Raw genomic sequence first — 26980 nt, forward strand, 5'->3', positions numbered from 1 at the left:
GAAGAACTTTTAAAGGAAGATGCTTTCTTAGATAGTAAAATCCAGAAGATTCTGGAATGAAATTCTGATAGAAGCTTCTGAACAGACAGTAAGGCTCTTAGCAGCAGATGAGTAGAGACCCAGGATTCTCAAACTCAAGATTTAATTTTCCTCAAGTCTCATAAAGTGTGGTAAATGTTAGGAACAAACAAATCCTGGGAATCTGATTCTTTCATAGATATACTCACTTCAACTCATTTATCCCCCTTATTTCTCATTTATAAAATAAGGGAAACATACTTTCCACATAATTGTTTTTAAAATAATTTACCATTAAAAAGTCATACATTTTTACAAGTTAACAACCATCCCAATGAGGATTCTCGAACTATCCTCCCTCTATCTGGACAGCTTTTTCCTAAAAGAATAAACACTATTCTGCTTTCTAGGATATGAGGAATTACAGTAATAGGAATAAAAATATGTTAGTCAAATCTGACCCAGGGTTTCCAAACATTTTCAAGAGGTTTGCTTTCTTCTGAATCTCAGATATAGTTCATATTCAACACAGAACTTCCATAGTAAGGATTATTGGAATTACAAAAGCTAATAGAGTATTACCTGAAAATCTCCAAGTGAAAAAGCTCATTCTGCTAAGGAAATCAAGTTTGATCCTCAATATTTATAAACTTTGCTTTCAGAAAACATAAATGATTTAAAAAAGCTACTTCTCAGGAAACAAAACATTTTTTAAGAAGTATAAAATAGTACTCCAATCTAAAACCAGATACTACTTCCATCCTGCAGCAGCACAAAAAAAAGTAGGAAGAATTCCTCTGGATATCAGACTTCAAAAATAAAGTTATTAAAGAACATCCAGTTTAAATACCAGAAAGAATAATTAAAAATAATCTTCACTTTAAGAGCAAACCTAGATTTATTTGCGCTCTGAGGAGGTAGGATCTCTAGTTTATCCCCAGCACATTTAGTTAAAAACAAAACCAGAAACTCTCAAAGTAATTCTAACAACTTGGCTTCAAAGACACTTGCTTGTCTAATAACCACATTCTAATAAGAATGACAGACAATTAGTCACAATGTGCTCTTTCCTAGACCACATGAACAGCACACAAACCTGACTCCTTTCCTTCTGGCTCACGGAGGGAGGGAGAAGGGAAAAGCATTAACTTAGCAACTCAGATGGGCCAGGTCCTGGGCTGAATTAGCTCACTGATTCTCAAGACACCTCTGAAAGGTAGATGCTGTTATTATCCTCATCTAACAGTTGAGGAAATGGAAATAAAGGGAGATGAAGTGACTTGTCCAAGGTTAATTTGCCAGAAAGAACTAAGGTCAAATGAGAAGTCATGTCTTCCTGACTAGACCCAGGCAGTGCAGCACTCTTGTCTACTGTACAACTTTGCTGCCTCTTTTTCAAAAAAGTAATATAACCCGATTTGGGAGAAAGTAGTATGAAGAAAGAAAATGGAAACTCTCTTCTTGAAGATTTGACTCAGGAGGAAGAAAGGTAGGAGAACTGAAGAGTCATTATGGTTTTCTATTTTTTCTATCTCAGCACAGATTTAACAAGACTTTATAGTGTAAAAATAAGTATTTTTTTCCTCTTTCACTCAAAAAGTTTCCCCTTTCTTCCAATCCTTATTTTAAAAGTTAAGAGATTTTGGAGTAAACAAAATAAACAAAAATATTTTATTAATATATAAAATACATGATTTGTACAAAATGAGAATAAATATTAAATAAAAAAATTCATTGTAAAAAAATAAATAATTTTTTAAAAAAAGCTTTCTGCCAAAAAAAAAAGATTTTGGACCAGAAAGGCCCAGATGATGAAGTGATTAGAACGCAGGTCTTCAGACACCTTTGCTCAGCACCCTCTCCAGTACAACTAATGGCTGCTAAAGGCAGGTGCTGTGGGGAAATCTATTTTATCTTCTCAAGGTTTTTGATTATCAGTCAAAAATAATTTCACATCATTCTCCAAATGAAGGATGTCTACCTTTTTCCAAATACTGCCTGGAGCACCTAGATTTTTGGTGGTCTCTTACACCACTTCTTATTTAAGTCCACTTATCTTCAGATCTTTGTCGTCATTCCTTCAGACCTTCTGGTTGTTGTCTGTCTCTCTCTCAACCACACCAAAATAGGTGCTGTCAGGAAGGTTGCCCGCCTCCTCTCAGAACAGTTGTAGAACTTTTCTATGAACCATGAGAAAGTGTAACAGGTTGCCCTCTGAGGAACATTTTTCCAGATCTGCCTCAAAGAGAACCCTTTCTGGTTCACCTGACTAACACATCTTTTCTTCCTCACTAAGTTAACCACTGACTTATGGGTGTAACAAACAGTCAAAGGCTATACCAAAAGGTTGTCAAAGATCAATACAAACTTGAACTAAGCAGTGAGCAACCAAACAAACATGATCAGATATGCACAATTAACAATTAAAGTTCAATTTGCTGGAATGGTACAGTATAGTTGAACCAGATGTTAGGGTCATAGATTTAGTCAGATGAGCTAATGTTAGGAGTCATCTAGTCCAACCTTTTTTTTTTTTCACAAATGAGTTTTGGTGATGTTGGTCCTTCGTTCTCAAAGAAGACCATGACAGCTGGGAGGTGATGCCTTGAAAAGCATATGAATTAGATTTGAGTGAGGGGCAAGGGAGACTTGTGCCTCCTTTTCTCCTTCAGAGTCATCTTGATCCAGTGGACAGATACAGATCAGAACTACTGAAGATGGCCCTGGATGCGAGACAATCTGGGTTAAATGACTTGCCCAAGATCACACAACTAGTGTCAAGTATCTGAGACTGCATTCAAATTCCTCCTTCTAATTCCGAGGCCAGTGTTCTATCCATTGAGCCACCTAGCTCTGGCCACTGCTGGAGATGGGAAGACCAAGCCAAAGGATACCATGGGATTTTGTAGACTGCCTGTAGATCCCTGTTGAAGCTGGCTCTGGCAGCTAGCTTTCCCACTCTGATCCCAGTCTTTGCCTGGAGCTTGGTCCATGTAACTTCGATGCTCCTCGGCTGCCTCCAGGTTTTGTCATTGTGGTCTTCCTTCTCTCTCTCCGTGGTGGTGTGGCTGACTTTGCCAGCATTCCACATTGAGGTGGCCCTGCTTTGAGGGAAATTTTCTCCAATCAATGTAGTGACCCAGAATCTGCAAAGGAGGGCCGTCGGGCAAGTGATAACAACCTTGATTGTCACTGGCATCTGTTCCTGCCCCCCTCCCCCAGGTATATAGATGAATGAGGCCAAGAGAAGTTAAGGGACTTAACCAGTTACACAAAATAACTACCAAATTTGGAATCAGAACCCAGGTTTTATGACTCCAAATCCAGCATTCTTTTCACTATTCCAGTCAACTAAAGTCCTTTTGTTTCAATTTTTGTTGAAAATATTATTGAAAAATATATGAATTACCGAAGCTTTTGTAAGAAATCTAAATCTAAAATTTAAATTCTAAAAATTTATTCACCTTTTGTAGGACTGTAGATGGTCTGAATCTACACTGACTGCAAACATGTCCTGGAATTGAATTTTTTTTTCAGGAGGACAGTTTGTTTTTCTTTCATTTGCTTCTTACTTCTAAAGGAGAAACAGAAGTTCTGTCTCTTTTACCTGACCCTTATCCTGCCGTCTACAGGATGTCTTTTCCAGTTCCTCTTAATCTGAGTGCTTGTTGACTTGCCAATTTATGCTGACTACAACTTGTTTGTACATAATAATTCATTCTTATGTTGTGTTCCCCATTAAAACTGTGGGCTCCTTGAGAGCAGTCCATATTTTATCTTTCTTTTTATTCTCAGCACTGAGGTCAAGTAACTGGTACAAAGGAGATAAGTTTAATCAGTGTTTGTTGACTGACTGACCTTTCAAATTACGTTACTCACTACCCATTTCCAGTTTAGGAACACCAGTGGCATCCCTCTACAAAAGGGCCATCTACTTGCTACAACTCCTAAAGTGAGAAGCAGCTAGAATTACTTGTGACTATCCTAATGTTCATAATAGCTTAAGAACCAAAGGAGCCCAGAATTCCATCTTGCACTTATGAGAAATAATAGAAGGAAAGGGCCTTTTAGAAAAGACCACAAAATATATAATGAATCAAGGTTAACAAGCAGAAAAATACAAATATTCATTGGAATGAAAAGTACTATTGGTCAAGTCTGCCCATGTTATACCCTATTTACTACAGGACTGAAGGAAAAATCTGAACCTAGGAGAGACCTTAAAGCTTAAGAGTGCAATCCCTTATAAGCCAGATGAAGAAATCGAGGAACAAAGAATTTAAGAGATTTAAGGGTAATAGAGCAAATCTTTGGCAGGATTGTAACACAGATCTTGCAAAATCTAACATTCCAGTCCTCTGAGATTGGGAGAATATGAAGTCAAAAGGGAGTTAGTTATTGCCTTTCCCTCCTTTTGCTTTTTTCTTCTTGAATGAATGGCAGGAATTTGACCTTAGTACCAATTCATTGCCTTTTGTAGAAGTTCTCAATCAAACAGATCTCAAACCTATTTATTGGTTCATTTCATGTCAGTTCCTGCCACCACATTCCTCCTTCACCAGTTTACTGGGATTCTCAAAAAGGAAAGGAGTGATTGTGGAATAGCACCCTGCTCCCATTTCATGAAAGGTTTTATTCAGGAACTCCCTCCAATCAGCACTACATTTATTGACCTCTTCAGGAACATGAAAAGTAATTCTTCATCAAAACAACTACAACAACAATAAAAACCACTTTACTTCAATTCAACAAGCATTTATTAAGTACCTCCTAGAAAACAAACATTGTGCTAGGAATGGGGAAGCACTAGATGCTACAGGGGACCAGGAGGGGGTTCTTGAACAAAGACTGTAATGGCACTGAGGCAAGGAGGTCTGTGGGACTTGAATGGAGCACACATAAGAGGACGGGAATTATCAAGGGCTTTGAGTTATCTTTAGGACATGAGATACCTGAGACAAGTGCATTCAGTAGGCAGCTGGAGACAGTACACACAGGATTCCAGAGGGAAATAGTGTTGGACGTTCAGAAAGAAGAATCTTTGACACACAAAATACTGCTGAATCCATGGGAGCAAACCAAGAATCTCAAAATAAAGGATATAAAGAGAACATGGCACAGATAAGAGTCTGACACCTGGATAATGACACTGCGAATTAAAGAGAATAACCTGTAGACAAATCATCAGGTTAAAGAACTAGGAAGGATCAGTGTCATGAACTCACTTAGGAAAGAAGATACAAGGGATGGTCAAATTAGAATGCTACAGAAAGACCATGAATGAAGATTGAACAGAGGCCATTGGAAAAAAACAGAAATGATGAGAGGAGGATTTCTATTATTTGGTTCACTCAAAATAGCAACATTCTTGCACCATTTTCTGGATAACACTGTATGTATTCTGTTCTCTCTCTCACATGAAGTATGTGTGAACACTACTTCTTACTCCGCTGAAGGGACAGAAGAATTACCCAGGAGACATTAAATCTACACAGAAGAGACTAGGCTTGTGATTTCTTAAGTGAAACTTTCATCAAAGCAGGTTAGCAACTTCTAAGTCATAAGTTCCAACCTCAGAGACCCCAGAGGTTAAACACAAAGCCACCATGACTCAGTCTGAAGATGATGCCTAGAGGACAGGGGCTGTGATTGTGCTGGGTCACCCACAACTTGTCAGAGGAGGGACTGGAACTCAGGTCCTTTTCCCCACAAGGCAATGGGGTTAAGTAACTTGCCCAAGGTCACACAGTTAAGTAAGTATTAAGTGTCTGATACCAGATTTGAACTCAGATCCCCCTGCCTCCTGGGCAGGTGCTCTATCCCACTGGGCTACCTAGCTGCCCCTGGAACTCAGGTTTGAGTTCAAGGTCATCTCTGTGTCCACTAAGCCAAAATATCTCTTCATCTGTCACTTATCACAGGAGCACTGAAGCTTAGTGTATTCCAACACATAACACTGAAGAAGAGACCCATTTCAATCCATCACTTTACAAATGAGAAAACTGAGGTCAAGATAGGCTAAATTGTCTATTTAAAAATCTTTGTTGATTTTTTTTATTGCCAGTCATTTTCTACTCTAGCCTCTCCTAGAACAAAGAAAAGTAATAAAGCAAAAATGTCTAATACCATGAATATGTCTGATAATATTATAGTACCTTTTCTAATAGTCTTCCTCCTCTCTGCTACAAGGGAAAAGGTATCAAAAATAACTCAAGGTCACAGAAGTCATTTCTGGCAAAGTCAAGACTAAAACCAAGTTTCCAGTGCTGGGTCAACTTTCTGTCCACTAAAATACATTCACATTTCTCAGTTAAACATGAAGTCCCAAATCATCTTTGACCTTTTTTCACTTTTATACATGAAAAGTCACTAAATCAGGTCAAATCCTCTTTCATAATCTCTAACATTTCTTCCTTTATAAAACCCACTAAATCGCTGTCATTACCCTGGTTCTAGTTTTTGTTGCCTCATGCCTGAGCTGGTATGGTACCCTTTGAAGTGATCCTCCTGTGATGGCTAGACAGGATATATGGGATCTCGCGAAGGTTCACATGCTGAATGTTTCACAATCTACCAAGATTTGTCCCTTTTCCTCATCTGAAAGAAAGGAAGAAGAGAGTTTTCAGAACAGCTTCATAATAAGAGTAAATGGCTCTAATATTCAAAGTGAATCTCAGAACACTAATCCATGGCAAAAAAAGAAGGCTTTTCACAAATCCATCTTACTCCATGTAAGAGATCTTTGTATTTGCTATAAGAAAAGGGAACCCTAATGAGGAATCCAGTCATCCACAACAAATTTCTTTGTGGTGACAATCAAGATCTTGATTCAGAATGAAGGGGTCCATAAAAATAAGCAAGACTGCACAAACATTCCCCCCTACCCCTTTTCATCTACTTCTTCACTATTATAAAAGATTAATTTTTTCATCACTAGATGTATTTCCCTCCACTAACCAAAACTCCACAATTTAACAATCAGTTCTTGAGCTTCTGAGACCAAAACCATTATTCAAAGACACAGAGTATATTACTGGGCCTAATCTCAAACCCTTTATAACTTACTAAGACCTGCCAAAACTAATGCTCTGCTGATAAAGCTTTTAAGAACCCAGAGGTACATTCATAGTATGAGGCAACATTGGAAGACTTTAAAGCAAACTATGTTGCTATTTTTTAAGTATTAAAAATATTTTAGTATGAATTACTAACCACTATGATAAAGACAGTAAAGTCTCTGGGAAAGGTGTCATAATAATTAACAACAAACAAAATCCATAAAGGCAAGTTTAAACTTATTCCTTAACTTGGTTATGCATTTTTGGGAAAATTAATCCTGATGAGAACTGCATCCACTTCTAGATAGAAGGCAACACATGAGCACGCCTATCAGTTTACCCTACGCTCACCTGGTACTGTTGGACTTCTCACATTTTTCCAAAGGTGCATTTCAAGAAACTTAGACTTGATACAATTCTCGAGCTTTTTTGGTAACAGATAGTGTTGCAGCCCAGTAAAGTGACCCTGAGGCATCACCAAAAACAAACTGTTAGCCAAATCTTGCCCATTCTGGCACCAGGGAGCTGCTGAAATATACATACCTATTCCTAAAATATAAATGCCCACCAGCTCCCACTCTGACTGGGGTTTCTCTGGTGATGTAGTCTGCAGCCTAATATTCTTGTTGGAACAAAATCAATTGCTCTCCATGAGCTCTAAATTCTTCTTTCCTAATAAATATCCCAATTTTACCCTTTTTAAAGTTCTAAAATTCAAGGACTTGATTCTCTACATCCATTCCCTACCTCCAGGATTGAATTTTCTTATCTTTGAGTCACACTAATCAGTATTAATTTCTGATGTTTAATTACATTTCACCAGAAGATATTCCACAAAGACTCTTCCAAAACACACTGCCCAGTAAGTATGTTGTAGCCATGTATTACCTAGCTTATGTGACCTTGGGCAGTGGTACATTTACCAGCCATAAAAAGATTCCTGACTCAATTCTTGCTTGGAATAGTCAGTCAGTCTGTCACTCCAACAGAGGCTTATTCCTTTCTGTCTACTATTTGAATACTAAAAATTGATCTGTTTCTGAGATAAGGCATGTTGTAACCCAGTAGAGATTAAGTGCTTGGACTCAAAGGTCACTGCAGACAACAACTGCAGTCGTGAAATTAAAAGACACTTGCTCCTTGGAAGGAAAGCTCGGCAAATCTGAATAGCATAGTAAAAAGCAGAGACCATACAGTCAAAGGATTTCCCAGTGACAATACATGGAGGCGAGATTTGGACTGTAAGGAAAGCTGAGCACCACAGAATCAACACCTTCCAACTGCATTGCCAGACAAGACTTTTGAAAGATCTTTGGACAGCAAGGAGACTAGAGTCAATACTTTAACTCCAATTATTCCCTGAAGGTCAAATATTGAAACTGAAGCTTTATTACATTGGCCACACAATGAAATAGAATTCATTGGAAAAGACTCTGATGTTGGGAAAGATTGAAGGCAAAAGGAAAGGAAGAAGGCAGAGGATGAGATGGATAGACAGAGTCATGGAAACAACAAACAGGAGCTTGGATAGACTTTGGGTCTCAAAAAGTCAGACATGAGAAAAACAACACAAGATTAAGAGATTAAAAAACAAGTTAGGGATGTTTGCCATCACATTTTTAAAAAGGTAGTCAGCTGAGAGGAAATATAGAAATATGTAAAAGTTAATAAATATAATTATTTTCAGCATAACAACTTTGATGAGACTATACAAGTACACTAATTTTTCTACCTCTTGACAAGAGACATCTAAATAAAATTGAGATAGATGGTTTTAAAAGTCTCAAATGTTTATGGACAGTGAAGGTGAAAGAAATTATAGAAAATCAATTAAGAAAAATAGACAAAAGATTTTTAAAAATTATCTGTGAGGCAGATTCAAAAACAGAAATAAGAATGTATTTTTAAGTAAAATATGAAGCATTTAAGTTCAGCATGTTTAAAATAGCAAGTCAATTTGTTCTCTAAGGTTAATTTCTTTTGGCAATTGAGGAATTGGCAAGAACTTCAAAATATTCAATGATTGGGGGGGGGGGTGTCCAGATCTGGTGCACAGATTATAGACTTAAGACAGTTGACTAAGACATTTCTGCTAAGTGATTTGCCCAGATTCATAGAATCTGTCAGAATCAGGAACTGAACTCAGATCTGGTTTTTTATCCAGTCTCATTTATGGCATTCATTCATTCAATCACTGGTTCAAAGAAAAACTTTAAAAACTCAAATTTTCTAGTTAAAAATTTTATTAAAATTATCTGAGTTAAGAAAACTTGGGGGCAGCTAGGTAGAGCAGTGGATATAACACTGACCCTGGAGTCAGGAGGACCCAAGTTCAAATCTGACCTCAGACACTTAGTAATTGCCTAGCTGTGTGGCTTTGGGCAAGTCACTCTTAACCCCACTGCCTTGAATAAATGGGTGGCTAGGTGGTACAGTGGGTAGAGCACTGGCCCTGGAGTCAGGAGTACCTGAGCTCAAATCCAGCCTCAGACACTTAATAATTACCTTGCTGTGTGGACTTGGGCAAGCCACTTAACCCCATTGCCTTGCAAAAACTAAAAAACAAAACCCAACCCTCATTACTCAATCCTGTTTTAAATTAACAATTGTTTAGTAAATTTATTCTGAAAACTGCTTCCAGATCTCTTCATAAACAAGGATTACTGCTCCTCAGACTGAGAGCTAAGAAAATGATCTCCTAAACCTGTTCAGAATGATAAATTTGTTTTGCATGTGAAATGATGTATCTTTTTCCTACTTTATGCTTATGTGATAAAGTGGGAGAAAAATATCTTTTAATATATGTCAATTCCTATCAAAAATCAAACTCTTATTAAGCCTCTACAAAGGGCCAGGCCCTAGACTGTAAGTACTTGAGATACAGAGAAAGGCAAAATCTTTCTGAGCCCTTAAGGAGCTTACCCTAAGGAGAAGAGACAAGGTATAAATGATTAGCTAAAGAGTGGAGACAAAATTATCTTAGAGTAGCAACTTCTAGCAGCTAGGAAGTGCCTGGAGGTGGCAATTTGAGTTGCTTCTTTGTACTATGAAGTCCCCCCCAGAAGCCAGGATTACAGTAGGATGGCCCAGGGAATCTCAGAACCAAGAAGTCAGATTAGGAGACTGGAATGGGGGAGGGGTGGAGGTGGCTGTGGGCAGAAGAGGTGGCCCTAGCCAGTCGTCCTGTCTCAGGAGTGCTCTAGTGACCTCAAGGTCCTAGGCAGCTTGTCTTAGGGGCAGGAAGTAACATTATGGCAATCCTAGAGTCATAAATATTTCACAATGGATGAGGAATACATTTAAACCATCAATAAAAGAATAAAACTAGATAACTGGATATTTCAGAGAGATCTAAGGAATAGAAAAGCCACCTCAAACTTGCCCCACTTCCTGCCCCCAGAAAGCACATGTTTGGCTTAACAGCATCCCAGGGGGTCAAACCAAAAATCTATGTGCCATGCCACTCCTACCATAGAAAGCTGGGAAAGGTCAGAAACAACAACAACAAAAAAGGATATTTTGATCAATCGAGCAACAAATACTAAAGTGTTCACTCTGTGATAGGAGCTTCTGTCCCTCTGGGATAAAGAACATGAACACAGATGGGCCTGCCTATCCAAACCCATCCAAAGCAGATTCAGTGGAACCTTGAAAGCATTAGTAGTTGGAAGAGACCAACAAAGGCTCCATGCGGAAGTGGCACATGAGCTGAACTGAGGAAAACCAGGGATTCTCAGAAACATAAGTGTAGGAGGAGAATGCTTTTCAGGAGTGGGGATTAGCCAGTGCAAAGACAGAGGTGAGAGTTGAATGGCCATGTGAGGAACAAGAAAGCCAGTTCTAGAGAACAGTTAGTGTCTAAGAGGGGTGGAAAGGGAGAAGGGGTGTATGTTAATTTATATTTAAAGCTGGGAAAATCACTGTAGTTTATAGAATAGAGAAAGAACTTTGAACTATAGACCCCACCAAAAAAAGGGGGCGATCCCTCTAATTCTCTATGATTAAAACTAGGCTAGATTCAGAAAAGGGGAAGAAAGAAAAAAGAATGTTAGTAATGAAAATTAACTCATTCAAGTAAGAAGGATTCCAAGCCAAATGCTAGTTTGTTGACAACCCTTAAAAAATACCATTTCCTAAAGTAGCTCCCTTTGTCACATAGTCCTAAATCATAAAATTATTGACTCAATGGTACCTACTAATTCCTGTATTCTACTAACCTATTTTTCCCTCCAGTAAGAGGTAGCTCAATATAATGCAGAAAACAATATAGACCAGGAAATAGAAAACATTAACTAAATGTGCAACTCCAGACAATTCATAATATCTTCATAAGCTTGATAGCTAATTCCACAAGAATATACAGATATTCTCAGATTAAATGACAATGTATATAAAAGGGAATAACTACTTCATTTGCATCTTTAGGGCAGCTAGGTATCTCAGGCCTTGGGAGTCAGGAGGACATAAATTCAAATCCGGCCTCAGACACTTGACTCTTACGAGCTGTGTGACCTTGGGCAAGTCACTTAACCCTGACTGCCTCCCTTCCAGGGCCATTTCTAGTCATTCTGGTCTATATCTGGCCCCTGAACCCAGATGGCTCTGGAGAAGATAGTGAGGCTGTTAACTAAGCACGCACAGTCTTATCTCACTTCAAAGCCGATTCATGTACTTGTCATGGCATCACCTCTCTGATGTTGTGGTCTTCTTTAAAGATGAAGGACAAGGGTGGCTAGGTGGCACAGAGCTCCAGCCCTGGAGTCAGGAGTACCTGAGTTCGAATCCTCAGACCTCAGACACTTAATAATTACCTAGCTGTGTGGCCTTGGGCAAGCCACTTAACCCCATTTGCCTTGCAAACCCCCTCCCCTAAAAAAATGAAGGACAAACATGAATTTCTTTGGGCTTCAATTTTAAACACTGCAGTTTTCTTGTTTCACAAAAATTCTTCAGAGGGATATTTAATTTAGGTTTTATCTTAAATCCATTATCTTAAAAATAACTTTTACCCTGTATATAGGGTAAAAGCATTATGTTTGTACACATTTTTTTGCTTGATGTTTCTCCCATTAGATTGTGAGCTCCTTGAGGGTATGCATCTTTTCTGTAATTCCAGTACTCAGCACAGTATCTGATAGAGTATCTGACTGAATAAATGTTTTGTTATTGTAAGATCCAGTTTCAGTTATGTCCAAACCCCCTTTGGGGTTTTCTTGGCAGAGATACTGGAATGGTTTGGCATTTCTTCTCCAATTCATTTTACAGATGAGTAAACTGAGGTAGTTAAGTGACTTACCCTTGATCACATAGCTAGTGTTTGAAGTTGTATTTGAGCACCTAGAGCTCTCAACCACGGGGTCATCTTATTGACCTTTGTCTAGTTAATTTGACATCAAATCTAATTTCATGTCATTTACCTATAACCCTGCCTTGGGGTTTTGATATTATGCTAATTTTTAAAGTTCTGATTATCAGAAGTCCCACCCTTGAAGAAGACAGACTAAACCTACACCAATTAACATCAACCTCCTCCTCCCTGCCCCGACCCCCCATACTAAGAACTCACTGCATTTCCTTTTCTCTGCCTTCAAAATCTTGATCTTCAGGAAGCTGATGAGATGATATCTCTCCATGAAATTGCCTGATTCTTCCCCACACACACAACCTTTACCCAATTGTTAGTATACTCCTTTTCAAATTTTCCTACATGTGATGTAAATACTCCCTTGGTCCACTCATTTCCTAACTTGTAGCATACTTATCATTGATGTGTTGTTTTATGCCAGTAGAATATAAATTCCTGGAAGGCAGGATTTGTTTAATTTGTGTCACATTAAATGTTTATTGAATCGAATCTATGATATCCAAGTTCATGCTATAAATTAATAGTGATGTCAATAATAATATCCATCACATTACAACTTCTACAAAGCAATCATAATATCTTTGAGCAAAATTTAATTGTATATAAATGATTTCATTTTGCAAAGCTGATATCCATATTATCTGCACAGCTGATGACAAGAATGCTGGTTTGTTATGAAGTTTTGCAAACAAAAGTATTACAAAAACATCAATTGTGAGTCTAGTAGCACTTTAATTAGATCAAAGAGTCTTTCCTTTACCATGGAATTCCTGTTTCCAAGCTCAAACATTTCCAAGGTTCAAGGCATTTGTCTTAGGTGGAAATAGAAATAATTGTTGACATTTACATAATGCTTTAAAGTTTGTAAGTAGTTTGCATAAATAATAATTTGACTACAGCAGATCTGTAAGTTGTTACAAGTGGTATCAATCAATAACACTTTACAAATGAAGAGTCTTAGATGAAGACCTTAGCTGACTTGCCCATGGTCAAAGAATTAATCAGGGAAATGAGGTCTTAGACCTTGGATCCTCTGAGGTAGGAAAGTTGAGAGGAATTCAAGAGTAAATGATTTAACTAAAGTGCAGGTTTAATCAAATCACCCTTCACCTCCAGGATTAAATAGAAAATCTAGTTTGGCTTTTAAAGTCCTGCATAACCTCACCAATTACCATCTTTCTAGTTTTCTTATTAACATACTCCTCTCCTCATAGCTTGCAATTTAGTAGCACTGCCACTTCCTGACTTGGAGTCCATCAGATGTCCCCTAGTCCCAGAATGTTCTCGCTCTACATCTCTAGCTCTTGGCTTCATTCAAGTCTGTTTTTTGCAAGATGCTTTTCCTGTTCTCTTTAATATTAGTGCCTTCTCTCCGGCCCTTATCTCCTATTTATCCTTTATACATCTCATTTGTACATGGTTTGCAAGTTGCTTCCTTCATTAAACTGTGAACAGCCTGTTTTTTGCCTTGCTTTGTATTCAACACTTTAGCATACTGCCTAACGCATAATAGGCTCTTAATAAATGCAAGTTAACTGACTAAATGTTGAATGAAAACTACGAGTTGTCCTATATTTCAGTTCTCCTTTCCATCCCCAAAGAAAAGCTTTGCCAACAGTATGTCCATGAGCTACTCCTCAGAGTCGTCCCTCCTCCTACTTCTGCTGTAACAGGACTTTGCCCAGAACAAAGCATGTCTTTCAAATAATTTAAAGGAAGACTGAAAAAATACCCCACAGGGATTAAAGTCAAAAATATGAAAATGAGTGTGCAGGCAAATGGACAACCTAGTCTAGTCTCTTAGATAAAAGGTTGGGGGCCAGATGTGGGCTGGATCTTACGACCAACATGGCTTCTTCCAGTTCAGATTATGAAATATATGGTAGTATTCCAAGTTTTCAAACTGATAGCATTCAGCAAACAAAACCAAAGGTCTCCACATATAGCAACTAGTGAGACTGATGGAGCTTAACTACTTTAGACTTTTCTCTCGAATCAGGACCACTGTCGGAGATGAAGGACCTAACACAGCTTTTGACTCAACTGCTTGACCTCTGGTGGGACCTTCTGATCTTAAAATCCCTCTTTCAGGTCTCAATCTATGATTCCAGGAGATGATAATTATTTTAAAAAAATAGAAAACATCCAAGCAGGCAGAACTATTCTTAGTTTAGTACCACTTTCATCAAGAACGTCTTGACACTCAAGTATTTCCTTCATTCTTGCTGCTTGCCATAATTCTTCCATCTTAGGAGACTGACTAATTCCCTTACTTCATTTATATTGTTATCTTGAATGTATTAATAGATTATGTCCCCAGCAATATCTTCACTTAAAATTAATTCCCTCAGCTTTGTCTCATGGCTTATGCCCTCATAAATATATAATGTCCTATCATCTGCATTCTACACATTTCCAAATAGTATAAAACTGATGCTTAAGAGCAGAGATTCTGTTCTGGCAGAGATCAATAGTAATGTAGCATAATTCTGGTATGTGATTCTTAAATATTTTCTTTCATAAAGCAGTATATATCCTAACAGTATCAAAATACTTTGGATTTTTAATAGATCCCATCAATGTCAGCAAGGATGAGCAAGTCAAGTTGTTCAGAATGGGCCCTACTTTATTTGGGGAAGGGAAGAACAAGTAAGCTTGAAGCAAAATAGAAGCATTCTATTTTCACATGACAAAAAAAAAAATCATTAAATATTTTGACATATACATAACTTTGTCTTTAATATTTTAGACAGAAAAATACTTAGCCCTGAAATTCTCCCAGAACTTTCTTTACAATTAACCGGAATACCAGAGGTTGGCAGAACCCTAGGAAACACCAGTTAAGGGCCAGTCAATATCTCATTGCAAGCTTTCTGATATCCACTCCTCCCCTCCCTGGACTTAAAACCCTTCAAGTAATAATTTGCCTTGTTTATATGAAGCACTACCCATTTCATCAGCCTTAGTTTAGGATTTGAAATGTGGCATTTTAAAGGAACAGTCTCTAGTCTGAAGGCTGTCATTGGCTTTTTCCAATGATTTCACAATACTTCTGAGTTCCTATATTATTTTTCAGTCCAACTGTCTTGAACCATAGCTAATTCTAAGGCATTCCTTTAAATGGACAATTCTCAATCTATGAACAGAAAAGCATCCCCAAAAGTACTTTTTATGAGTTGATATCAAGCAAGATTAAAAGAACCAGAAATCCTATCAAATTATAGGCTCTCAAGAATTGTAACTCTATTAGATAGAATATACTTAGCTAGAAGTGATGGATACTCAGAATTTTCTATGACTCAGATAGAATGATTTAAAAATACCTCCTCCTTAAAAAAGGGGAACAGGAAGGAGACTGGAGGAGGGAGCGGATTGAATGGGGTAAATCTCATTATATTAAGAGGTACAAAAGACCTGTGGTAATAGAAGGGAAGAAGGTAAGAGATGAGGAGATGAGAAATTATAGGCTCTCAGAGTTAAGAGATTTCAGAGACTTTGTACCTGAATAAGAATTCTTTCTACAAACACTCTACAAGTAAGATTCTGCCTGAAGACCTCTAGCAAGGGTGAAGTCTGCCATCTCAAAAGCAACTCATTCCACTTTTGGATAATTCTAATTATCAGAAAGTCTTTCCCTATAACCAAGACTAAATTTGCTTCTTCACAATAATGCCCTCTGGAACCAAGCAGGAGAATCTAGCCTTCTACCATATTATTACTCATTTTGCATAAACATGATTTTATAAAAATGTTAAAAACAAAAGATTATAGAATTATAGAGTGACTTAGAAGGCAATAAGAAGGCAATTTGGTTTTACCTTGTTAATTAAATTATTAAGGGTTTCATGTAAAATGTAATTCCGGATAATATGTATGTGTTAACTTCATTTTTTTGGTCTCTAATTACATAAATAAAAAAATAAACACCCCCCCCCCAAGAGAACCTGGGTCCATAGCAAGGCTCTGCTACCTCCTCAGCTACATAGACCTCAGGCATGTAACTACCCCTCTGGATTTCAATCTGCTCATTTGTAAAATGAGAGGTATCAATAAACATTTTTAAAATGCTCCAAAGTATAAGAGAAATGCAAATAAAAACAACTGTTTCACCTTACATCCCAAAGTGTAAACGATGACTAAAAATTCCTTAGTTTCACAAGGCTTTAGAAAATCAGGTATTTATACACTGTTGATAGTTTTAAATGATCCAGTTATACTGGGAGAGAAAAACTGGGATGACAAGAGAAAATACCAACTGTTCATGTCCTTGAATACCATACAGAATGAATGGTCCCATATATACCTTCTGTGCAGCACTTTTTGTAGTAGCAACCCCCCCCCAAAAAACCCCTGCAAACAAACTGAGTGACAGTTGATTAAAGAAATGGCTGAACAAATATAAATATAATAGAATATTATTATATAATAAAAACAAATGAGTAAGAGAAACATGGGAAAACTTTTACAAAAAGTGTGATAATGAAAATTAAGAAAAACAGTCAGCAGAAATCAGATGAAGTGCTGAGTGGTTCAATGAAGAGAGCACCAGGCCTGGAAGCAGGAAGACCTGACTTCAAATCTAGCCTCAGACACTTCATAGTTGGGTGACCTGTATGCCTCAGTTTCAACTGTAAAATGAGGCTCATAATAATACTTGCCCCTCCCAGGGCTGCTATGAGGATCAAATGAAATATTTGTAAAGTGTTTTGCACAGTGCTGGTACCAAGGCAGTTGCTTGATAACTATCATTATTATTATTGAATGCAATGACTATTGTTTCCACAGATCTGATAATGAAATATACTTCCATCCTGTCAATAGAGACAACCATTATCCAGATGCAGCACAGGAGAATTCTATGGGGGCAAAAGAAGGAAATGTATTGGAAAGTGACAGGTATAAAAAAAAGAAAAAAAGCATCCTCAAAGCACCATTAACAAATAAATGTATAAATAAATAAATGAGGTTACACTAGATAAATAATAAATAAACAAATGAGGTTGGACAAGATCGCTAAGATCACTTCCAACACTTGATCTACACTCTCCCCAAATTCATTTTTTCCTTCCTCTAAAAAATAGGTTTTAAAAAAATTGTTTCTACTGATTCAGGCTCTCAATTCTAAAAGATAGCAGAATTCTCAGGAATGATTCTCCTTCCTCTTTTTTTTTTAACATGCTGTTAAAAGATGCCTCAAGTATTTTTCAGACTACTATCTGGGATTTGTACTCATTAGATGACAACATTTCCAATCCTACACTCCAGCAGGAAATCAAATGGAAACAACAAAAGTAGGAAAATACATTTTAAACCAAACTTCAAATATAAACATGAAAACAATAAACTTCAAGCCATCTTCAGAAATTGTTACAACTAAATTAATTTCTATTTTTTAAATCGTTTTTTGGTTCAAACTGGTGATTTTAGTGGTATAGGAAACTTCCCTGTACCTGTGTAAATCATCAGGGCGTTTGCAACTTAAATTCTTATTCATAAGACCTGAGGGCACTGAGGCTGTAACTGTCAACCAGACAGGTGTCAGACCACTCACTAAGCCCTCACACTGCCTCTTACTTTAATAATAAATTCAAAAACTGATATTTAAATAAAAGCTAAAATAAAATATTTCAATTTTTTTAATGGACACCAATAATAACTCATAAGATTTATTCTGTCATATGCTTTGGAAAATTCTGACAGATAGCCTACTATATATTCCTATTTTCAAGAGTTTATTCAGTTATGCCTTTTTAGCCTCCAGTCTGGCATTAATTTGGTACCCAAACACAAAAGGAATCTAAACTTTAAGCCTAATAAAAATATTCATTTATGTAGTTACAATAAGCCAAGAGTATCTTATACTTTCAAAAATAAAGTTTTCTTGATCCTACTAACTGTATATCAACTTCAGAAGATTTATATTTTGATAATTCTATTTTTAAAAATAGTAAATAAGGGTTCACCTTGAAGTTATACCATAGAATAAAAGAACAGTGAGCAATTCACAATGTCTAGGGCACATTTGGAGCACCTGTAAAGGATAAGACTAATTTCTAAACACCAAACAATTCTATAGTGATGATGCTGAAGGTATCAATATTCTGCTTCAAGAGTATATTGATGAAAGAAGTAATGCGGACTTATTTAAAGCTAGCAAAGAAATTTACGGAAACAGTTTTATATTCTTCAGATAATAGAAGATGGGAAGCTTAAAAATAAAAGTATACATATTATAGGAAAAGTGAGAGCAAATAATACAGTGCAACTTAAAAGTTTAACAGCAAAAAATATATTATGAAGTTGGTCCCAATATAGCCTTAATAAGTCATTTTTCACTTAACTGATAACAGATCATAAAAAAAAAAAATTCTACCAGTCATTTTCATCGTCTAATAATTTCAAACATTAAGGTATAACTTTGATGCTTCATCATGGCAGGGCAGTGACCCTGAGTTCTTGAAGATGATGTGGTAGTAAAGTGAAAACTCTGGTCAGAAGGTCAGCCTGGATAAGTTCAAAGAAGTTCTTTACTAGGTTGGTATTCCATCAACTTTCAAAGATCATCTCTTAGCTATACTGAGAGTGTGAGCTTCATCAGTGCAAGAAGTACCTACATGACAATGATGAAATAAGAGCTTTGAAATATTTTTTGAAGTCATTTTTTATTCAATGCTGGCAGTTTTTCTAGCAAGTTTAGTTCAAATGTACCGTGTTCTTGTGAAACAAGAATTCTAGTGTTTTCTTAAGAGGATTTAGAAATTATGATGGACTACACTCCAAATCTATTGTTAATACTTCCAAAGGCAGGGTTCTCTGTTGCCCTCCCAGATTCACAACAAAAGTTCTTGACTTCTCCGAGACTTTTCTGTAAGGCACTATACTAGCAAAATAGAACTAGAGCCCTCCCGTTTCATAGATATTGAAATTGAAGCCCAAAGAGGTTGAGAGATGCTATTTAACATCCAAGTTGAAACTAAAATCTTAGGCCTCTGATTTTTAATCTCCAAGTTCTTTAGACTACACTGTCTTCCATGACTTTATTTGTTAGGAGGGGAGCTAGAAAGGTAGGGAAGAGTTTATATATGAAGACTTTACATGTTAAACATGCATCTCATTTGCACAAGAGACATTTGAATATAAAAATGCTTCCACTCACAGGACTGTTTTCACAGAAGAATCCTTTTAAGAGAGATGTCACACAATGAAGTATAAAGGATAACGCCTCTAAGTTAAAGCCCACCACAGAGGGAATGGAACGTTAGCTGTAACTGCATTACTTCCCAGTTCAAAAACCCCAAATGGTTCCACTTTGCCTACCTACTGAATACTAGACTTCTACTATGGACATGGTATTAACATCTATTGTCATAGCACTCTCATCTGCCACACTCCTGTCAATCCACTTTCTTTACCATTCCTCAAACCTTATCCATCATCTCATCTCTAGGCATTGCTCGTGTCTTTTCCAGGGTCTAAAACAGATTAGACTCATTAACTTCTTATCCTTTCTCCTTCAAGGTTCAGCACAGGCACCACTTGACAAGAAGCTTTTTTTCTCTGCCTCCCTCAGGTAAAAGGTATTTCTCTTTCTTCAAATCTCTCATGTCACTGATGCACATGTACCCAATCGTTACTGATAGATCAAAAATGACAGAATCCTTGAGGGTTTTGAATCTTCAATCCCTAGTTCACTGCCTTCCTTCAGTGATGGAGGCAATAATTAACGTATTTGTTGAACTAAATGTGGCTCAACCTCACTTTATAGGTTTATGATTAACCAAGTTCCTATCTTTTCAATTACTTCTGTAATTGAAGAAATAAGTATTAGAGACAAAAAACACAAAGTGGACTTAACTGAGGTCCAGAGTTTGGAGGTGTCCAGTGTCATGTAGTTAGTGTCTGAAATGAAATTAGAATTCGTTTCCTGACTAGCAATTATTAAAGTAATTTGGGAAAATAGCTAATCAATTTGAGAAATTAAAGAATTTAATACTAAGAAGTAAAAAGAATAAAACAGGAAAATGCCAGGTGCTCACATAAATCTGAAAAAATACATGTGAAAAGGAAAAATAACTTCTTTTATTAGGGAGACCAATTATATAATATGCTGTTATCCCTTTATATACTTTACTTAGAGAAGTTAAACATATCCTCCATAACAGGGATTTTTAACCTTTTTAACTCATGGATGGACCCCTTTGCTGAATCAGGTTTGTAAATGAATAAAAATATACAGGATTCCAAAAGAAACTAATTATATCGAAAAGGTTATCATAGACCCTAGATTAAGAAAGTCTATTTTACATTTGACTCATACTATTAATTTCCTCATAGAATAAAAGCAAAGGTAAACTGTACAAGCAGGTGAAATTATCACAATTAGAAGAATCCAAACTAAGGTTTCAAGTAAAGGACTAGGAATTATATTTATATACCACAGACCACTACTGACTAAGGACAAACCAGATTAAAGTCTAATTAGGAAATATTTAACAAAAAAAATACATAGATAGATAATGTTAATACAACATAGATAATGTTAATTTGTGGTTTTCTGACTCAATCTGCAGCCCATAGAGATATGTTTCTATTTAAGTTTAATGCCACTAGGTTGAGCACTTTAAAGTTAGGTAAATAGTTGCACAGTCACTGGGCTTTGAAATTACTTAGAAACCTAATTTGAATTATCAGGTCCTAGGTTTTCTATCCAGTCAATTAAACACATATAACATGCCAGACGCTGTGCTGAAAACTGCAAACACAAAGATATCTACCATTACTGACTCTTAAGTAGTACATCAAAAATACTTTACTCAATTTTAATTAAGAATATAATTTAATAAGTATATCAATACATACATGTGTGTCTGTATGTATACAGTTTATATACAGAGACACACAAAAGTATATATAAGTATATGTTTTCCAAAACAGATCAATAGTCAATTTTCATTCAACTCATATTGGCAGATTTATTGTACAATCTGAAGCTATTACAAGGACCTATGATTTCACCAGAGCTCCCTCTAACAACATGGATAGCAGTACACCACCATACCTTAAAATCCAATTCTTAGACAATCTTCATGGGTTATTATGGATAGGGAAAAAAAAACCAAAAACAGTACAACCCTGCTGTATAACCTTATTGTTATTAGTCTCTCCAGACTTAATTGGACTGATTCTTGGATGACAAACTGTTTGTAAGGTCATTACCAGTCTTTTGCTCCCCACAGGATCTATCAGAGTTTATATTCCACTAGCATATTCTTAGAGAACCCAAAGGTACCCCAAAGCACCAATGAAACACAAAAGATATCATTTCATAGATGAAATTTACAAATTAAAAGTCATGTCAAATTTAATTTCGATAACACTCTCAAATTTATCTCTAATTCTCAGAAACTAGATATTGAAGAAATTTTTATACTGCAGCAGTTTACCTGTTTATTAGATAGCTCCCTTTAATGTAAAAATTCATAGTTTTGAAATTATAAAAGTATTACATGGGTGTATATACGAACCATAAATATCTTAGTCAACAGTCATCTAATTTTGGAAGGCTTGTTTCTAGCCTTCATAAAATAAATCCTTAATAGTTATGAGAAATTAAGAATTTATTTTTTTGTATACCATGAAATGTTCTTCAAATAAAAAATAATAATAAATGGAAACCTAACCCTTGACTACACAAAGGTCTAGATGGATAAGGATCTAACTAAATTTAAGAATTGGACAAAAATTTCCACACTTATGTACCAAATTCTTAAAAGCATTTTCAACTAAACAACTCCATATGATAAACATTGTTAATATTGCATGAAAAGTGATGAATACATGAGAATAGTATTTCTTTAAAAATTTCAATCAGCAAGTCATTTACAATAGGTGATTTTTTTCATCATTAATTTAATTTAGAGGTTTTAATTTACTTTAAGATGATTCCTGGTCTATTTTATTCTTCCTGACAGTTTCTAGTCTTCCAGATGCTCCTTAAAACGAAGATTCACTCCCCATTCTTGAATCCTGCTTTCCTCCTTGAATTACTGCATGTTTTCTTCTGTCTCTCCCTTTCTCTTAAAAACTGCATTCTCTACTTCTGATCCTGTCCAGACTGTGCTCTCACTGTAAACAATAAATTGAATAAGGTTCATCAGAAAAGCAAACAATTTTTTCCTGATTCCTTTGCATAATTTCAAAAAGTTATATCTCCTTGCCTAAATATTTAAAATATGTAAAATATACACTAGAAATGTACCAATCTGCCTCTCATCCCTTCTCAAGTTTTTAAAAGGTTTTTTTAAAGTTTTAAAAAATCTTAAAATGATTATAAAAATTTTTTTAAAATATGAATTTCTATTTTGTCAAAAGTCATTCCCTAATGGATAAGTAGTCAAAAATTTGAAGATGCTTCTTCAAAGAACAGCAAACCATTAGCACCAAAAAAGACCAAATCAAATCAGTAATCAAGACATGGAAAAGCATTTCTTTTTAAAGAAATTTTCACCTAATATCTGAAAAATAAGCAAAGACAGAAAAAGTTCTAGTCAAGGTTGGGGGAGTTGAGGAAAGACAGGCACATTAATAAAACTAGTACAGCTGTCAACTAATTTTACCAATATAAAAAGCAATTTAGAAATCTGCTAGGATACTGACCAAAATAACCAAACCGTTTGTCACAGACCTTCTCCTGTTAGAGAGACTACATTAAGATAAATAATAAAAAGGTTCCATAAACACCAAAACATTTATAGCAGCAGATTTTGTTGTAGCAAAGAATTAGATCTTTTGATCAAGAAATGGCTAAATAAATTGTGATACATGAATAAGAAAATATTATACTGTAACAAAGACTATAGACTATAAGGGAAAGACTTATATGAACTAATAATTCAAAATAAAGCAGAAACTAGAAAACAATAGATACTAACAAACATAAATGTAAAGAACTACAAAACTGAAACTGAATGTCTGAAATTATGATGATCCTATTTATCTACAAAGAAATATAACACTTCTCCTTCCCTTCTTTGCAAGGAGGTGGTCTATGCTTTTGGAACAATTCTAAAAATTGGTTGACATGTAGGTTTAGTTTTATTGAACTTGTCCCCCTTTTCTTATTCTTTGTTTAAAGGTGCACATCTTTGGGAAAAGAAGGGGTAAGTAAAGAAAAATATATCAATAAAATTTAAATTAAAAATGTTTATTTCACAAAACACTTAATTCCTGAATGTGTTCACCTTGAGATACAGACACACACACAATCACAAATAATGACTTGATCACATTTCTATTTAATCATACCTGGGGAGTTACCATTGATAGAATAAAATTTTCATTTTATCAATTTATATCACGGAAATAATCCCTTGAAGATTAAACTCTCTAGTTCTCCTTTATACAAACAATAATAGTGGTTTTGGTAATACAGTTAATGTAAATTACACAAACTTTAATCACCTAAATTTGTGGAAAATGTGAAGTACTTATTTTTCCATGGCTTTTTCTTTTGAATATTAGGTCAAATTCTGATCTGTAAATTAGGCTGTTCATTTTCTACCTTCTTGGAAGTCAAGAGTCCAATGACAGGGTCTCTTTAATTTGGACCCAGTGAGCTGCTATAAAGCAAAATGAATGAGTCAGAGACCCAGAATACACGTCTTGATCTGGTAACGTAGCTTTTATTTTTTTTTTTAAATGCCCCTAACAAAGTCTCATGCCTGGCTGGGCCATTATATCAAGTAGAGATAGTTTATGGTCAACATACTGTGGGGTTGAAGGCAGATCTCTGGGTGGAGAGAACTACTGTGATGTCACCAATTGTTTATGTTGAAGAAATATACTCTGTTCAAAAGTAAAACTATATTGACACAAAAAAAGATGAACTATACCTTATCAGTATCCAGGATCCAAGGCAGAACCTAACTCCAAATCTGATGCTTTTTCCTTTATGCAATATAGTCTCTAATACCATTTGTCATTAATGGCCAAAATTAAGATGATTTCTTAAATATATAAAGATGAATTTTCTTGCTTTGCTTAAATAAGTCCACCCACAAAAAAAAAAAGCAAGATCACCAGTAAAATATCAAGATAAATCAATAACAATTCTCTAGGCAAAGAGTAGTCAAAATATGTAAGCCAAACAGCTTCAGAAAGAAAAGCGTAAACTTTTCTTCTAGGGTCCTGTGGAAGTTATTTGTATTAAATACCTGGTTCCATCCAAGCATAATTTAAAGAACTGTATTATAAAATTTGTTAAATCCCAAGTACTTACTTTTGTTGAACGCTATTTGCATTTACTGTTAAGTTATATAACCAATTTCAAAATTTTCTCAGCACATTCAAGAACCCCATTCCCTCTAGACAAATGTGTCCTTTAAAAACAGTTAAGAAGTGATGCATAATCAAGATAATCATAATTCAAGATCTTGTGTTCCCAGGAAAATAGTAATAAATCTATAAATCTATCTATAAAACAGAAAAAAAGAAAAACCACTTCCTGAAAACAATTTTGAATTCCATTGCAGTTATTCCACACTTTCCTCTTATAAAATTACATAAGGACAAGAACAGATTTCTGCATGCAGGGTTACCAAGTGACCTCATTACCTTTATTTTGAGAAGTCAATGAAGAGTTAACAAATCAGAGACTGAAATTAGTACTTGAAGGGGAAAAAAATCCAAATTAATGATGCTACTTTTTAAGGTCAGAAGCATCGTCAACATTGATCATCACCTTAGTCTACATGACTGTCATGAATGATGGTATTTTAGGGACAGTTTCTTCATTTATGATTAACCATGCTTAAAAAAAAACCCCAAGAATTTTTACATGAGGTGTTCACAGAGTTCATTCATTCTGGAATGAAAATTATACAATTCTACAAAGGTCTTGAAGTTATTATATCTGACAGGTCATTAGAATATTTAATATACATTCAATCAAGGCATGAATACATTTTACAAAGCTCAATTAAATGTCTACTAGTGTAACTAAATGTACTCAGTCCATGACAATATTTCAGAAATATCAAGCTTTCTAATTAGAGGATCAAATCTTTATAGACTCATGAAAGACATCTATATGAACATACAATTAGGAACCCAAGTATAGCCATCCCTTAAATTGATACAGATTTGGGTCAACCATCCAGTTCTGCTTTACTTTACTAGCCAGGTCATGTGACTAGATGCAAACTCATTTCAAGGAAAAGGTTGTATGTTACACTGTATTTAGAACAATATCCCTGAGAACCACCAGACGAGATCCTTTTAGTCCTATCAAAGAATGACTTTAGTTGCTAAGAAACTAGTTTTATTGTTCCAAAGCATTCAAGGAAACAGCCAGAGATGAGCTAAACTCATCCAAATCAAGTACATCTCAAGTCTATCAATGGTAAAAATTAAACTTTTAAAGATTAAGCTATTAACAGAAATTTAATTTCCTCCTGCATTCCTCAACGGTCTAAAGCTCCTGAAGAACAAAGAAAAAGACAATATATTTAACACAGTCAATGCTGTAGATGGGAGAATGTTTTCTTCCTGACCCCTGTGGCGAACAGCTGATGCCATGAAACACAAGATCTGATTAATTCTATTTCATACTATCATCATTAGAAATGAATGTTTCTCAGAAATTTGCTGCTTTATTTCCATGATGTTTTCAGAATTTGCATCATTTTTTTTTTTACTTTACAGTACTCAAGTCTAAAAGAAAACCGTAAATGTCAGGCCGAGTTCCGGGACTTGAAATGAGTTGAGTTTAATTGAAGGAAGAGCTTGGAAGTTCTACACACAATCGGGATCCTAAGGCATCTTCCCGAGGAAGGAATGGGCCATAGACACTAGAAATGGAGTCGGTGCGGGATGTTTCCCGAGCTGGGCCGGCCTTCGGGGCCCCTCGGCCCGGCCCGCACCCCGTCTCCCGCCCACTCCACGCGGCCCCTCCCCCCGCAGACCCCGGTCTCGGCGGCCCCGCGCGGCGCCCGCCCGCTCCGCCCTCCTCCCCCTCCCCCCGCCCCGCCCGGGGCCCGGCTCGGCCCCCTCCCCTCGCTGCGGCCCGGCGGAGGGGCTCCCCGGGGCCTGCCCCCCGCCCCGCCCCGGGCCCGCCGCCCCCGGGGAGCCCCGTCCTTACCGTTCTGAGCGGCGCCGGGCCCCGGCAGCAGGGAGCCGGTGGCCAGCAGCAGGGAGAGGGCCAGGGCGCTGGGGAGCGGCGAGCCCGACATCCTCTCTGGCCGGAGACACGGCGGCGAATGGGGCGAGCGGGGAGGGGGAGGGGAGGGAGGGGGAGGGAGGGTGCGCGCGCAGGAGCTGGGGCGCGAGGAGGCGGCGGCGGCGGCAGCTCCCCCGGTCCTTCCCCGTTCTGCCCCGACCGCCGCAGCGCCACAGTCTCGCGAGAGCCCCGCGCGGGGTGACCGGAAAACCCTGGCGAGGGAAGGGAAGGTGGGCGGCGGAGGAGGGCGAGGCGACCGGAGCGGCTGCCCTCATTCTCCCCTCCCGATTGGCTGGGATTCCGACCACGTGAGAAGGACGCCCT

At 36.9% G+C, this 26980-nt stretch overlaps 1 protein-coding gene across 1 annotated transcript in view; it reads right to left on the reverse strand.

Moving 5' to 3' along the window:
• NPTN (neuroplastin) overlaps window positions 1-26945 on the reverse strand; it is a 70487-nt gene extending 43542 nt beyond the window's left edge. The window contains exon 1 of the mRNA XM_074232675.1: window positions 26579-26945. Coding sequence (XP_074088776.1) covers window positions 26579-26669 — 91 coding nt within the window. The 5' untranslated portion in view covers window positions 26670-26945. The remainder of the gene's footprint in view (window positions 1-26578) is intronic.
• Between the last annotated feature and the right edge of the window lie 35 nt (window positions 26946-26980).

The sequence above is a fragment of the Macrotis lagotis genome, chromosome 4 (assembly GCF_037893015.1).
Source record: "Macrotis lagotis isolate mMagLag1 chromosome 4, bilby.v1.9.chrom.fasta, whole genome shotgun sequence".
Classification (NCBI taxonomy): domain Eukaryota; kingdom Metazoa; phylum Chordata; class Mammalia; order Peramelemorphia; family Peramelidae; genus Macrotis; species Macrotis lagotis.